The 13,524-nt window shown below is 40.7% G+C and overlaps 3 protein-coding genes and 1 long non-coding RNA gene across 5 annotated transcripts; 3 read left to right on the top strand and 1 right to left on the bottom strand.

The window, feature by feature from the left end:
* Nucleotides 1–74: 74 nt before the first annotated feature.
* Nucleotides 75–2,893, top strand: LOC129593736 (beta-1,4-N-acetylgalactosaminyltransferase bre-4-like). 2 transcript variants are annotated; one of them, XM_055490187.1, is made up of 5 exons: nt 75–782; nt 995–1,093; nt 1,591–1,848; nt 2,222–2,501; nt 2,558–2,893. In XM_055490187.1, exons 1-5 carry the CDS (start codon nt 326–328, stop codon nt 2,646–2,648), a joined length of 1,185 nt encoding a protein of 394 aa, XP_055346162.1. In that variant the 5' UTR covers nt 75–325; the 3' UTR covers nt 2,649–2,893. The 2 variants fall into 2 exon arrangements, with proteins under 2 accessions (XP_055346162.1, XP_055346163.1); XM_055490188.1 differs by having other exon boundaries at nt 76–782; nt 2,222–2,893.
* A 984-nt stretch (nt 2,894–3,877) lies between these two features.
* Nucleotides 3,878–5,272, top strand: LOC129593681 (beta-1,4-galactosyltransferase 1-like). Its single transcript, XM_055490120.1, has 4 exons — nt 3,878–3,962; nt 4,245–4,343; nt 4,551–4,808; nt 4,935–5,272. The coding sequence occupies exons 1-4, from the start codon at nt 3,878–3,880 to the stop codon at nt 5,270–5,272; spliced, it is 780 nt and encodes a 259-aa protein (XP_055346095.1).
* Nucleotides 5,273–5,393: 121 nt separating this feature from the next.
* On the bottom strand, nt 5,394–9,096 carry LOC129593727 (DBH-like monooxygenase protein 2 homolog). The gene is made up of 14 exons (XM_055490177.1): nt 8,598–9,096; nt 7,973–8,125; nt 7,706–7,900; nt 7,558–7,644; nt 7,315–7,494; nt 7,056–7,257; nt 6,880–6,953; nt 6,684–6,738; nt 6,469–6,599; nt 6,297–6,368; nt 6,192–6,210; nt 5,984–6,098; nt 5,798–5,930; nt 5,394–5,723 (listed from the first exon to the last, which is right to left on the bottom strand). Exons 1-14 carry the CDS (start codon nt 8,856–8,858, stop codon nt 5,568–5,570), a joined length of 1,833 nt encoding a protein of 610 aa, XP_055346152.1. The 5' UTR covers nt 8,859–9,096; the 3' UTR covers nt 5,394–5,567.
* Nucleotides 9,097–10,601: 1,505 nt separating this feature from the next.
* On the top strand, nt 10,602–12,190 carry LOC129593793 (uncharacterized). The gene is made up of 3 exons (XR_008691118.1): nt 10,602–10,719; nt 11,579–11,730; nt 12,044–12,190. It is a non-coding gene; the product is annotated as an uncharacterized LOC129593793 (long non-coding RNA).
* Nucleotides 12,191–13,524: the final 1,334 nt, after the last annotated feature.

Below are 13,524 nucleotides of genomic sequence, written 5' to 3'. Positions count from 1 at the left end.
ACCGCTTAATTTGTTGCCGGAAGCTATTTTGGCTGTGAAACAGCAACTTTTTCCACCATCAGAAATCCATTCCGCAATTGCGATGAAGGAAAACTACATTCTTTCCTTCGGTGCGCCAGCATATATGTCACACACAAACGAGAGTCACGTAACGGCTCAAAAATTGTTATGATCCTGCATCGGTGTGCATTATCCTGAGTGATCGTTTACGACGCGGCATTAGCATTCCGTAAATGCTAATGCCCAGCACTCTTTCCGGAATAGAAATTTCCAGGATCGGCTGAATCCTTATTCTGCAGTTCACTTTGTTTATAATGCACAGAAAATGCTGGGTAAACAGGGCAGCTACACGCAAGTCCGCTCCCGAACGGTATTCCGGCCTATTCGCTATATTTTAGGGTTTATCATTTTGTTATCGGTGACAGATATTTTCGTCACGGTTCTCACCGGTCGGTCGCGCGTCTTTCTGTTTTTCCCCACCATATCCTTGACCAGCATCCACTATTCTTTCTTACGGCCTCGTATTGCTTCCTGCAATGAATCAGGATGTTGGCAGCATTCCACTTTTAATGCCGACGATATATTCCCCGTCTTCCTGCCTAAATGCTATCCGGACGGTCTACTGGGGAAGATTAATCCCGATAAGAGGAATGCCACGGAGACTGTGCTGAATATGACGGCGTCGCAACTGGATCCAACCGGAAGCTGGAAACCGAGTGACTGCCAAGCCAAAGAAAAACTTGCTGTGATAATACCGTTTCGTGATCGAGCAGAGCATTTAAGTAAGGCGCAATTGTTTTCTTACAACAGATAAAGGTAAACCTTTGCTTTTATAAATAAATTATCTCGTCGGATATGCCATAGCATATAAAGCTTAATGGTCATATTTGAAAGTTAATTATTGATATCTATTAACTGTACATTAACTGATCAGTTAAATTATTTTCCTTATTTCCTTTTTATTTGCTCTTATTTGAAAGATCGTGCATTGTAGAAATATTTTTGGTGAATTATCATCCAATTTTCCAAAGGCAGCAGCTAGACTACACAGTTTTTGTTGTGGAGCAAAATGGAACAACGACTTTTAATAAAGGTGCGTAAATGCGTATGTACATTGTACAGTATATCGCGTTGCAGTAATTGTGTTTGCGCTGTAATTAGGAACGTGTTTCGAGAGTATTTGAAAATAGTAATAAAGCGTATTATCAAATTTTACTATTTCTCTGGTTTCCAAAAGTGAGAAACTCTGTACAAATGAGGTAAGTACATTAAAGCGCGCAGTACTAGTTGCTCAGGCTCAGGTTCTTTCTTTTCCCATCGGAAGTTTGAACGAACGATATCGATTTCTGCAGTCACTCTTATCAGTGTCGGTAAAACAAAAACAGCCATTCAGTTATGGTTTTGGGCAGTTTGACACACTAAATTACGTATTCAGTGGGCAGTGGACACTCCGCATAGAATCGTAGTGAAAACTGCAAATTGTTTTCTGCAAATGGTTTGTTGGCAGCTCTTGTTATATTAATATAAATTATTGTTTAATTTTGAGTAAATGATACGAACTTGACCTTAATATTTATGAGAAATTTACAGGCGTGTTATTGAATGCGGGATTCCTGGAAGCACAAAAAGCTGGAAGGTATACATGCTTCATATTCCATGACGTGGACTTGTTACCGGAACAAGACAATAACATGTACCACTGTTCCGCGCAACCACGGCATCTCAGCGTGGCGGTGGATAAATTCAATTACACTCTGCCATACAAACAGCTGATCGGCGGAGCATCAGCTTTCACTGTCGAACAGTATACTAAAGTCAACGGCTATTCGAATTCTTATTGGGGATGGGGTAAGCGAATCCATTACAGAGTACATAATTGCTTTTAGCGTTAAATATCCGACAGAAAAAAAATTTCGGCTGTATAACAGTTAAATAAAATCACTGCAATAAAAACTCATGTCATATGTTTTCTGCACCCATGTTACCGACATATTCTCAAGCCGTTTTTATTCGCCGACATATGTTGGATAGAAGTATATATGGATGGAGATCCGAGATTTGCGTATTTACACTGTAGATTTTTTTGTTCTTTAAAAAGTGAGGTATGTAATTTCGTTGCCGAGTTTTGGCATGTTACGGTGGGTACTGATGGTTTGTGTTAATCTGCAGTTCAGTATGTGTGCAACAAACAGGCGTGAACGGCTAACGGATTTCGTTGTAGGCGGAGAAGATGATGATCTCATGAAACGGGTGGAATTAAGTGATTATGAAATCAACCGACCAGCAGCGGAATCTGCTCGTTATACAATGATCAAGCACGAACACGACGCTCGTAATCCGGAAAACCCGATGGCCACGAAACTACTCGAAGTAACGCACAAAAGAATGCTGAAAGACGGACTGAACAATGTGGAGTACCGCCTTCTGGATTTGCAGCAGCGCCATCTTTACACCTGGTTGCTCGTTGATGTTGGGGAGAACCGCATGAAAAATATTACACTGTAATACGCTGTACCCGAGACAGCGCGCGACATTTTTAGAACTGATATAATTCTAGGGTCGGTCTTTCGAATTCAAGACGTTTTCCTGTACAACACTCTGGCACTGAACGCCGGCGAAATTTACCGCGAATAACTTCAAATGGATGAAACCTGCAACACTGATGCAGTATCAGCCATCAACCAACAAAATTAAAATTCTAGAAACAAATTGTGTGGTTTTTGTTAATTAAGAATATCTAATGCTTTCCTCCCAAAAGCCGGGCGTGCGTGCGTCAAAGAGATGCCTTAAAACAGCTAAATATAACTGAGAAACTGAACTGCACAGCCGAAAATACGAGTACTTTGTAAATTGGGGTAAAAAATTAGCTCAATTAAAACGACAGTTACAAAAATTCTTACTTTTGTTCTATACACGATGACAGTTCGGTCTGGCATTCCGTTAGGCGATATGGTATTTTATTATGCTTTTCGTTTTCCTGCATTTGATGTAGACAGCTGCATGTATCCATAGAATCCATACCTCATTATCCATAGGAATTGACGCGGATCGGTATTCGTTTGCAGTCGGTCTCCGGTGGTTGAAGAGCGGGAAGCAAGCCGCTTGGTCAAAGAGAAAAAAATCGCCCCCGCAGTTACATCATTGCAAAATAATTTCTTCAGCCATCACTATTCTGATTTCGAATAGTTTGCGCAAGGTAATTAAGGTAATTAAGCTTCAGGTGCAGTGCTGCTCCACGTTTGCTGAATTCGAAGATCTAGAGTCACAACAAATCATCACTTAAGAGGCCACCGGAAACTCGCAATTCTTCTCACCTTGACCACAAACAAGTGTTGCAATCGTCAATAAGCCATCGGATGAATGCAGTTTGTGCCGTGCGCCTGGTAAATAAAAAAACACTTGACCACTTCATTTACAACACCGAGTCGTGTGCTGCGCATTACAGATGTTGTCATAAGATTTGATGTTGATGCAAGCAGTACCTCTTTTTCACTGCGCAGTTAGGACAGTAAAAATGTCGCGAAGGACTGGAAACAATATTTACATTCATTTGTTCAAATTAATCACAACAACTCGTTGTTTTATCTGTTTTGGGCTTTTTCTGCTAATGGCTGACCTTGCTATCGTTGCTTTGCTGCAAACGGAATCGTACATAATTTTGTTTTCTACGGCTTTATCGATAAAAACTCGAAATTTGCTCTTGACGTTCCAGTCTTCTTGTAACAAAGTTAATAAAATTGCTGATTTTGAAGGTTCTGTTAATGTATCTGTACAGATACCATACTGCCATCCCAAAAACTTATCGGGGCGGATACTGCCAATCAAAAGCAATATCACCGACGACCTTTTACTATCACTTGCGCTTACACTGGATTCTATGGGAAATTGGTCCCCAAAAAGTTGTCAGGCCAAGGAAAAAGTGGCTATTATAATACCGTTCCGGGATCGCAACGAGCATTTGAGTAAGTTGAAACCTTTAAAGGATGACATGAAAATTATTAGGGTATTGGACAGACCTTATCAGTGCCCTGCATTATGATTGCGGGCAATTCATTTAATTATACTGTACTTCAATAGATATGCATTCATTTCTGTACATGCATACTTCTATACGTACGCTAGCTCGAAATAAGCTTAACTATTATAATTATTATAATATAGTAGAATTACAAGTACTAAAGTAGAGCGCACTACATATAGGATATATCTATACGCAAAATAATGCTACTGTTTGGTCTTTTGAGAGTTGTTCCTAGCCAATTATCATCCCATCTTGCAAAAGCAACAGTTGGACTACACCATTTTTGTTGTGGAGCAGCACGGTAGAACAACGTTTAATCGAGGTTGGTTTAACAGGCAAACTTGACGGTACTTATTTTCTGTTTATACAGCTTGGTACAGAGCATGCACAGCACTGCACCTGCCGTTTACTGTGCTTCTGAAATGAGTTAAAATTAAAAGCATGAAAATAATATTATTTTAGTCTGTATTACCGCAGCATCATCCACAAAAACAGCAATGGAAAAGCGCACATTTCTCGTTTCACTCAGGGGCATTAATGAACATCGGATTTCTGGAAGTTGTGAAAACTGGAATGCATAATTGTTTCATTTTTCATGATGTGGACCTGTTACCGGAACAAGACCATAACTTATATCACTGCGGCAATCAACCACGACATTTGAGCGTGGCAGTGGACAAATTTAACTATACTTTACCCTACAAACAGATAATTGGCGGCGCGTCGGCCTTCACTGTTGAGCAGTTCATGAAAGTCAACGGCTTCCCGAATTCTTATTGGGGATGGGGTAAAAGGATTAATTCATACCATAGAGGGGCAGATTTTATTTTAATAACAGTGTCAGCAGGGTAACAAACGAACATCTCTCTAATGATTGCCGAAGTACTCGCATAACGGACAGAATTCTTTTAAGGCGGAGAGGACGATGACCTTTCGAAACGCTTGGAATTGAGTGGCTACCAGCTAAACCGGCCATCAGCGAAATCTGCTCGCTATACTATGATCAAACATCACCACGATTCCACAAATCCGCGCAACCGCATGGCTCCTTTACAGTTAGAGTTGACGCACGAAACGATGTTCAAAGATGGACTAAACACGGTATCTTATCGCGTTCTCCGCGTTGAAAAGCGTGGGCTATATTCTTGGGTACTTGTTGATGTTGAAGAAAACCGGATGAAAAATGCTGCTTTATATAATTTGTTGGACATTGGCTCGGGAATAGGTCTTCCAACCGCTAAGCAAACATGATGAATAATAAAACTAAAATATATATTTTATGATTATCTAGTCAGCGGTTTAATCAAGATGAATTCCCTAGCTTTTTTATGTAATATTGTTATGAAAACAGCAGAAAATAAACAGCTATGTACAGCGCTGGAACAGAAATAAAACGGAAATTTAGACTTTATTACAGAAGCCTTTATTATTCCCTCTTAATAAGTGAACTACCCAACTAGCAAAACATGTGTAATTATAGAACTCGAAGCATATACTGTACAAGAAAGGCACAAAATATTTTAATAGGTCAAACATTGTTACGCAATCAATAACGAAGGAATAGAACAAATGCAAATGTTAATCCGGGTTGTAGAGCATTCGCTGAACTTCTTGTTTGACGGCTACTTCCGCATACATCCGGATCGTGGTAAGGTTCGTACTTGTCGATGCCGCTAATGCTGCCGAAACCTTCTGGACCATTCTAAAAAGTAAAAGCCATATTAAACGCCGTACTTTATTGGCTGGACTGGCGTAATAACGTAGCTGTTTGATTACCGGTTTGTCCGCCAAAGGGCACGCGAATGTCTGCTTTGCAATGTTTTGCACCTCTCGCATCTTTTCCTTGGTTTCGGGCGTCCACTGCTTGTCGATGAAGGCCATAAGATTTTTGCGGTTTGCATACGTTAATCTAGACGCAAAATAACATGGTAGCCACGTTTTAGTACGCTGAACGTCACATACGGTTCTGACGCAGGGATCTTATAGCCGGCAGCAAGATCTTTGTCGTCCATTTTTGACATGCACATATTCAGATCAACAGCAGGGTAGTAAAATGCGAATACAATGCACATCTCCTCTAAACAGAATGCCGTCGAAGTTCAATTACAAGGTTACAAGTCACAACGTATCGACTAAATTGTAAACCTGGAATTGCTATACGAGTTCGTACCTCTAGTTGACTCGCCTCCCTATAAAACATAATAGAGATTTTATAATTATTTAATATTATTTAGAAATTAAATCTTATTGATGATAAAATTTAATACTTCCTTACAAAAGTGGTATTGGTGCGAACATTAGGGGGCTTCGTGCTGGAATATACGCAATCTACCACCACCGTATCACCCTAGACCAAGAGATACGGTATAAAAGCGTAATACATGATATAACGATTCTGGACATTCTCCAAGCAGAATGCAGGATATAATGTGAGATATTTGTGTTACCGGCATCAGTTGAGGTTGGTTATTCTTATCGAACATGATGAACTCTTGGTAGTTGCTGTCGTAATTTTCATCGGTGCTTATAGGCGCCAGCTCCTTTCCGTTGCGTATGTGGCGGGCATACATTTTGATACCTAATAGAAACAATTAATAAAAACAAATAAGTAGACCCGTTTCATATGTTTCCCGCGGTACGGTCGCTCGGCCTCGTTACTCACCCAGAAGATGGGTGTGCAGCTCCACACCGATGATTCTCACTCCGTCGCTGGGATACTGTAAAAAATATATCTTAACATACAATGCCATGGCACGCTATTGCCATGAGGATAGGAAACGTTGTCAAAAGGGATTTCAATATTTCTTGACGATTATTACTTATGTTATAACTACAGTAAGTGTATAATTATAGCTTACCCGTTTTGTACACTGAGCAGGGCATTCCGTTCGTATTGTCCATTCTGGTGTCATCGGCGGAATTGCAACCGTCCCTGGCATTTAAAAGTTTCATAAAAATTAAAAAGCCATGGTTAACTAATTATTTTTTTATCATGATTATGATTTTGTAATGATTTCTGAATAGTTTTCCTCACAGTCAAGCCCAATGCTTCCAAAGCGAGTCGCTCCGGCATCGTACTTCCGCTTTTTGTTTGAAAGGTACAGTTCAACTCCTGACGCGTCAATCCTGTCCGATCTTACAGATGGATTGTCATAATGCATTTGCATCATAAGGAAACTCTTCTTATCGATAATCTTTTTTAACGGTAATGCTACATCTTCGGGAAAATAAGCCGGCTGTAAAATCGAAAAATTTGTCTATTCAAAAACTGAGCGGAAATTTTATCCACTTACACGACTGGCCTTCCCTACAGCCGCCAACAGTGCCGTGCAGCTCCCCTGGATGCCGTCTTTATCCGTGTCACAGTCAAATTGTCGTTTGGCTGGGAAAGTGGCGTTGATTTGGTCATTACACGCATATAAAATGATGTGATGGACTAAATCCGTGTTTCCCGGTGTCACGATTTCTCCAAACTGCATCGAATAACGCTAAAGAAAACTGCAGCCATATACAGATGTAGACATTATGGCATTTACCCCAATCATGTATAAATCCGAATTGTCCACTGGTGGAAAGGGCATCACTTCGCAGACGTACGCCGTGTCTACGGCTGGCACTTGATTCTGTAAACGAAACCTGCTTGAAAATACTAGCGAAAAGCATCGTCTATAAATTGTTTCATGCCTCGGTTATCATGAATTTGACGTTCTGAATATCTTCGCCGGCTGCCGGTTGTGGCGGAGTGCGTGCTGTGTCTTCGAACATTCGCACTGTCTGTACGCCTTTACTTTCTTCCACGTGTTTCCGGATATGGAACTGATCGCCAGTTTTCATAGGCAAAGCCGGATTCGATGCGTAAATTAAGCGCATCGTATCGATCTAATAATGGTCAACAGTTTATGTTGTTTAGTCTTATTGTGATGTAAACTGCAAAACTTCAGAGTTAATTACGGTATTAATCGGTACGTCGTTCTGTTTGTCACAAGTATTGAGCTTTCGTGACATCCGGAAGATCAGATTGCCATCTTGACGCACGGAACCTTCTAACGTCCAGTCTTGCTGAGGGTCCAGAGTTGGTTCGATGAAATCTGGGGCATATCGATCCTGCAACACATAATTCCGGATTCCGGTCAAGCAATCCCATCGTACCGTACATTGTTAATCTGTCACATACAGTCATACAGATAACCTGCTGTCATACTAGCAAACAATTTTTAGCAGTGATTAGTTTGCTTTCCGTATTGAATGTGCCGTTCATGATAAAAAACTAAATAAACCTAAAGTAAGCAAATGATCAAGCCGTTATTAAAGGTTACTAAACAGAATCACCCAATACCAATACAATAACAGGCCTTAAGATGTTTTTAAAAATCATCTCAGGATAAATTTTGCGCATTTCCGCACGTCATTCCTAGTGCTTGGTATTACTAGAGTAATATTCATTCATTCACGGTGTCGATGGAGAAAACGTTGCATGTCGATTAGAGCAAAATAAAAAGAAATTCCGGCACGACCAACGTTGCAGTGGGCATGTGTAAGGCTTATACAAATGATGCCTTCTTAATGCGCCGATTACCTCGATATGACCCTTTCCATTTTCGTCAATCCAACCAACAAGAATATCCGCACCACGCATCGAGCCACTGGGCGACAGTCCCAATCCGAACCAGCCGGTGGTCGGTGCGGTCACCTGGAATTCAATACGGTCTTCACCGACCTTCCGCCATTCTGCTTTGGCATTTTGTCCATTCAGTGTGACGTTGTACGGATAGGCCTGTGGTGGCATTTGGCCATACACCGCTGTTATCCACAGCGCAGTGACAACCGTTGTCCACATGATAGGGATTGACAGGGTGGCGGCCGCAACAGTTAAGTAATTTTCTTAACGACGCCTGGCAATGAAATTCGAGTGCCTGTGTTCACTTGACACTTGTTGAAGCCATCAGCGATAAACTCACGAAGATGGGTAAACTTGTTGACTATGTGAGTAAAGAAAAAACGTTTACTTTTGTATTATTAAGCCGGCTGTCAACCAAACGCACGGGAGATGGTGAGCAGAAAATGCAAGCTAACTACGTGGGTACCACTTTTATTTGTGCAGTGTACTGTCGTTTGTAAACGCAGCAAGTTGATCGAGACTGGTAAGATCTGCATCGACGCGCCAATGCAAATCAATTGCAATGTGCTGATACGGCGCCAACGGTGCATACAGCATTCGCGTACCTGTCAAGTGAATGGCTACGGCTGGCTGTTTAGATTTCGACAAAAGACGACAATATTCTTTTGCCGCCTTACAACCTTGGCTGGATAAACATTCACTGATTTTTGACCCGGTATAAAGGGTGCATCATTCACATGATTGCGAATGCTAAGCTTTATAGGATTACCCATCTTTGCCCCTTGTACAGTTTGGAGCAAGTAATGCTGTGTATCCTTTGTCTGTTATTTTAATGAGTCACTTAACAAAAACGCATTGGTGTAGAGGATTTTCAAAACTTGCCGAACATGTTTTTACTCTAACCTTGCTTTTCTTAAATTCCTGGTTACCTATTTTAACACTGATTGTCACATTTTGCTCAAAGATTGTCGTATTTCGACATGCTTTTGCTCGAGCGGATCAGAACCTTACGTGGCCTTGAAATATTTAAAATAAATAAAATATAAAAATAAAATATAAAAAACTAAAGTAAGCAGTATCATAAAAATTTATATTTGCACCAAAACAACCTTTTCCGTTGTCTTAAGCACCGGCACATATGTACAATAATAATTGTGCTAATTTTTGAAATGGTTATTGGCAGGGAGACGTACCAGCATAATAAATGACGTAAAGCTGTAAATCTGTTCCTGAAACGGTGTAATTAGGCGTACAATACTGGGTTGCTCGGGGAAGACTGCTGCGTATTCTTGTCTCCCGTACAACCATTCTCGATTCAAAAATGGAAGGCAATCTGCCGCTACCCTTCAATTCCGCGCACGCCACAGATGTTTAACGTTGTAGAAGGGTGCTAATCAGTGTCATTGTAATCACAAGGCATCATTGCATATGTATGGCTTTCATTACAACGCACCGCAATGGAAAAGAAGATGTATCAAGTCAACAGCGGCATAAGCTTCTGCGACTCAATGCGATGTTGTTGGCGGTATTATCTTAATGTTGTTCAGCACCAATATCCCCGCACATCCTTGATCCGATATGTACGCATTTTTCGTATAATATAGATTGTTTGAATTAAACGGAATCAACACACTCAGTACGTTCGTATCTATCATCTTAATGTTTTGACGTTGAGCTTAAACGTAGCGGTCATCTTTTGGATGTTTTGGATGTTTGGATATTTTTGGATGTTCCACTTATTGCAATAATGTTGAACAATGTGACCCAGCCAGCGCTTGATCCATTTGTTCAGCTGTTCAACGAATTTAACCAGTTTGCTTGGAATTCATCTAATTTCACCTTTGAGAAGCTGTACGAACAAGCCACATCGCTTTTGGAAAGTGATCCAGCACTTCTCCACATCTCAGCATCGGCTACAAAGATTGTTCTGGTCAAATACGAAGCCTACGAATCGTTATGGAAAACTCTTTCAATCGTAACGTACGCCTGTGTATTCTTATTTGGAACATTTAGCAATGGAGCGTTGATTTACGTGGCGTGGAGCGCCGGCCTCGTCCGTATACCGGCGTATTGCTTTTTGGTAAGTTCTGGGCAGAAGTGCCGTCTGCGAGTCTGCTACCAAGAATCTGATTTCAAAAACATTGCCAACCAAAAGGAAATTACTTGGCTTAGCAACATTTCTTGCTTCTCAAATTGTTTTGCCACCAAATTACTGACTGCATACGAAAAAAATTGAATTTATTATGGAAAAATACTGCCGTAAAAAGATCACTGGTACGTGGTTTTTTGAAGTTGATCTGAGGAAGAACAGAATTAAGCACTTTATTGTCTATACGGTAAGCGCAGGAAATTGAAACCTCATGCAAAAGCACTTGAGATCTAGACGTGCGCTAGCAAAAACGCTCATCAGCACCGAAAAGGTATCCCCTCAACACTTTCTACATATACGGCATGCGTGTGCTTTTGTTACGATCTACAAGTACTGATTTCTACTGATTACTTGTGTGTGCTGCGGAATGTTGTGCATGTGTTTCCTCGGATGTCAACGAATCTACGGAAAAGGTTTTCATCCGATACTATAGCTCCACACTGGACCGCTTTATAGATAAAGGATTAAGTCATTTTATCATTAAAAATTCATGTTAAAAGTAAGAAATGCAAAAGCAAGCATTTATTGATCTGTAACGAAACTTAACGTCACGCAAAGCAAGTAGTTGCTGAACGGTTAATTTTACCGATAAAGTTGTAACCGCAGTGAGATTTCGCCGAAAAAGACGACGCCCTAGTGTAAAATGATCCTATCATCCCAGTTCATAATGATCCCGTCAACTCAGTGCATAATGATCCCATATATTACGAGAACAATCTAGTTTAAGTAAATACCGGAGTATCACCCTGTTGACATATGCATGTCGGTATCATATAATCTTCTTTTCCAGGTTTCTTTAGCCGGTGCTGATCTTCTGGTTCTTTGCACGGCACTGCCCACGGAAATAGCAAGCTATTTTGATGACCGTTTGCAAATCCATCGGGCGTGGTGCGCCGCATTTTCTGTGCTGACATTTGTTGGGATTAACGTTGGAAGCCTAAAGTAAGAGGACGGTTAACATAATCGAGACACACACTGCGCAGAATCAGACTATAGTCTGATTCAGTAGTCTAATTCAATTAAAAACTCAGCGAATTGTCATTGCCTAGCTAGGCAATGGCAATTCGCTGAGTGTTTAATTTTGGTATGCAAATAAAATCTTAGACTCGGTATTTCATTAGCTTTACGACGCTGCTTTTGTACGAACTGGTGACAATTTTTCGAGCCATTTTGTTTAGTTGCTTTGGGTTGTTCTCCAATTGGCAGTTTACTCTCAGCTGGCAAGAGCTGCATAACAATATTTGTCTTTTTTCAGTATGTTGACCTTTGCTGCGGAACTCCAAATCGGAATATGCCAGCCTCAGCTAGCATACCGTATCTGGCGAAAAACTCAAACTCGATTGGTTATTTGTTACTCCTGGGTGCTGGTGCTGTTGTACTCCATTGCATGGATGTCGTTCACCAATATTGCCCGCTTCTTTGGACAGAAGCCGTCTGCGACCATGTACCGTGAATCCACGGAATGCGGGTTGCTGATGCCACTCAGTGCTTACGTGTCGTTTTTCGTTATCGACTTTCTGTTGTTTTACTGCTTTCCTTTGGCCATCGCTATCGGTGTGTACGTACGGCTGCGTCGAGCAACAAAAAGCCGAACAATCAGACGGCATAGTTCGGTTTTCCACACTATTCTGATACCGCTCAAAAGTCAACCAAGCAATGGTCACCGTGTGGTCAACGCTACGGGTAGTGAACCGATGGATACGCGTTTATACGTCAGTACTGCGCTTATGAGACATCCCTCGAATAAGCAAATCCGGCGCAATTCGGTAATGATGATTACAATAATTTTGTAATGTACCGTAACTGAATGAAGAATGTTAATCCAATTTCTAGTCACTCTAAATAGATGCGCAGATATATTTATAATTTCTCTAAAATTAAGTATATAAAAATTCCGGGAAACTGTTAAGTTTTAAACAAGATTAGGATGAGTGCTTATTATGGAATAACGTGCTAAGTGCTAACATTAACGGGATAACTACCTATATTATTGCTTGGAGCGAAGCACTCAGGAATAAGCATTAATAGTTATGATTAGCTGCTTTTAAATGCGTACATTAGACCTTGTGGGTGCTTCGCGTATTTTTATGAAACCAAATTTCTCAGGTTACCAATGTAGGAATTTGTGGAAAGCGAACGTGACCAAAGATTATTACTGTGTTGTCGAGTCAACTTGGCACCTTTTCGTACAGTGAGTTATATGCTAATCGGATACGACTCACTGTACAAAAAGGTTCCAAGTTGACTCGACAACACAGTACTATTTACGAATGGCGAAATTAAGTCAATTATGGGTGATTACGTGCTCCACCGTAAAGACTTTTATTAGGCACGGTAAAGTCGCATGTAAGGCAGTCGGGCACTGAGTATCAGTACGCTGCTTTCTTATAATTATGTTACATATAATATTTGATACGTTAATAAAGATCACCGTCAGCGGTGAAAAGCATTGCATGATCCTCGTAACCCCTAATCGTAGCTATACTAATGATGATTTTGTTTATTTACAGATGCTTCGATTGGTTCTGGTCATCATTGTCATCAGTGCGATAGCCTGGCTTCCATTTCGGCTCATACCGGTGTACAAGATGCTCTGGACTGGATCTTTTCTGGATACATTTTTTGTGTTTCTTTCCTCAAATCTGATTTACCTTAGATGCAGTGTAAATCCGTTACTTTACGTTCTTCTGAGCTCAAGATTTCGAAGTGCTGTGCGATGTTTTCTCTTTCAAAAGA

Source organism: Paramacrobiotus metropolitanus, unplaced genomic scaffold (assembly GCF_019649055.1).
Source record: "Paramacrobiotus metropolitanus isolate TYO unplaced genomic scaffold, Prichtersi_v1.0 Parri_scaffold0000063, whole genome shotgun sequence".
Classification (NCBI taxonomy): Eukaryota; Metazoa; Tardigrada; class Eutardigrada; order Parachela; family Macrobiotidae; genus Paramacrobiotus; species Paramacrobiotus metropolitanus.
Note: the sequence above shows the minus strand (reverse complement) of the source record. Positions and strands in the feature narration are given on the sequence as shown.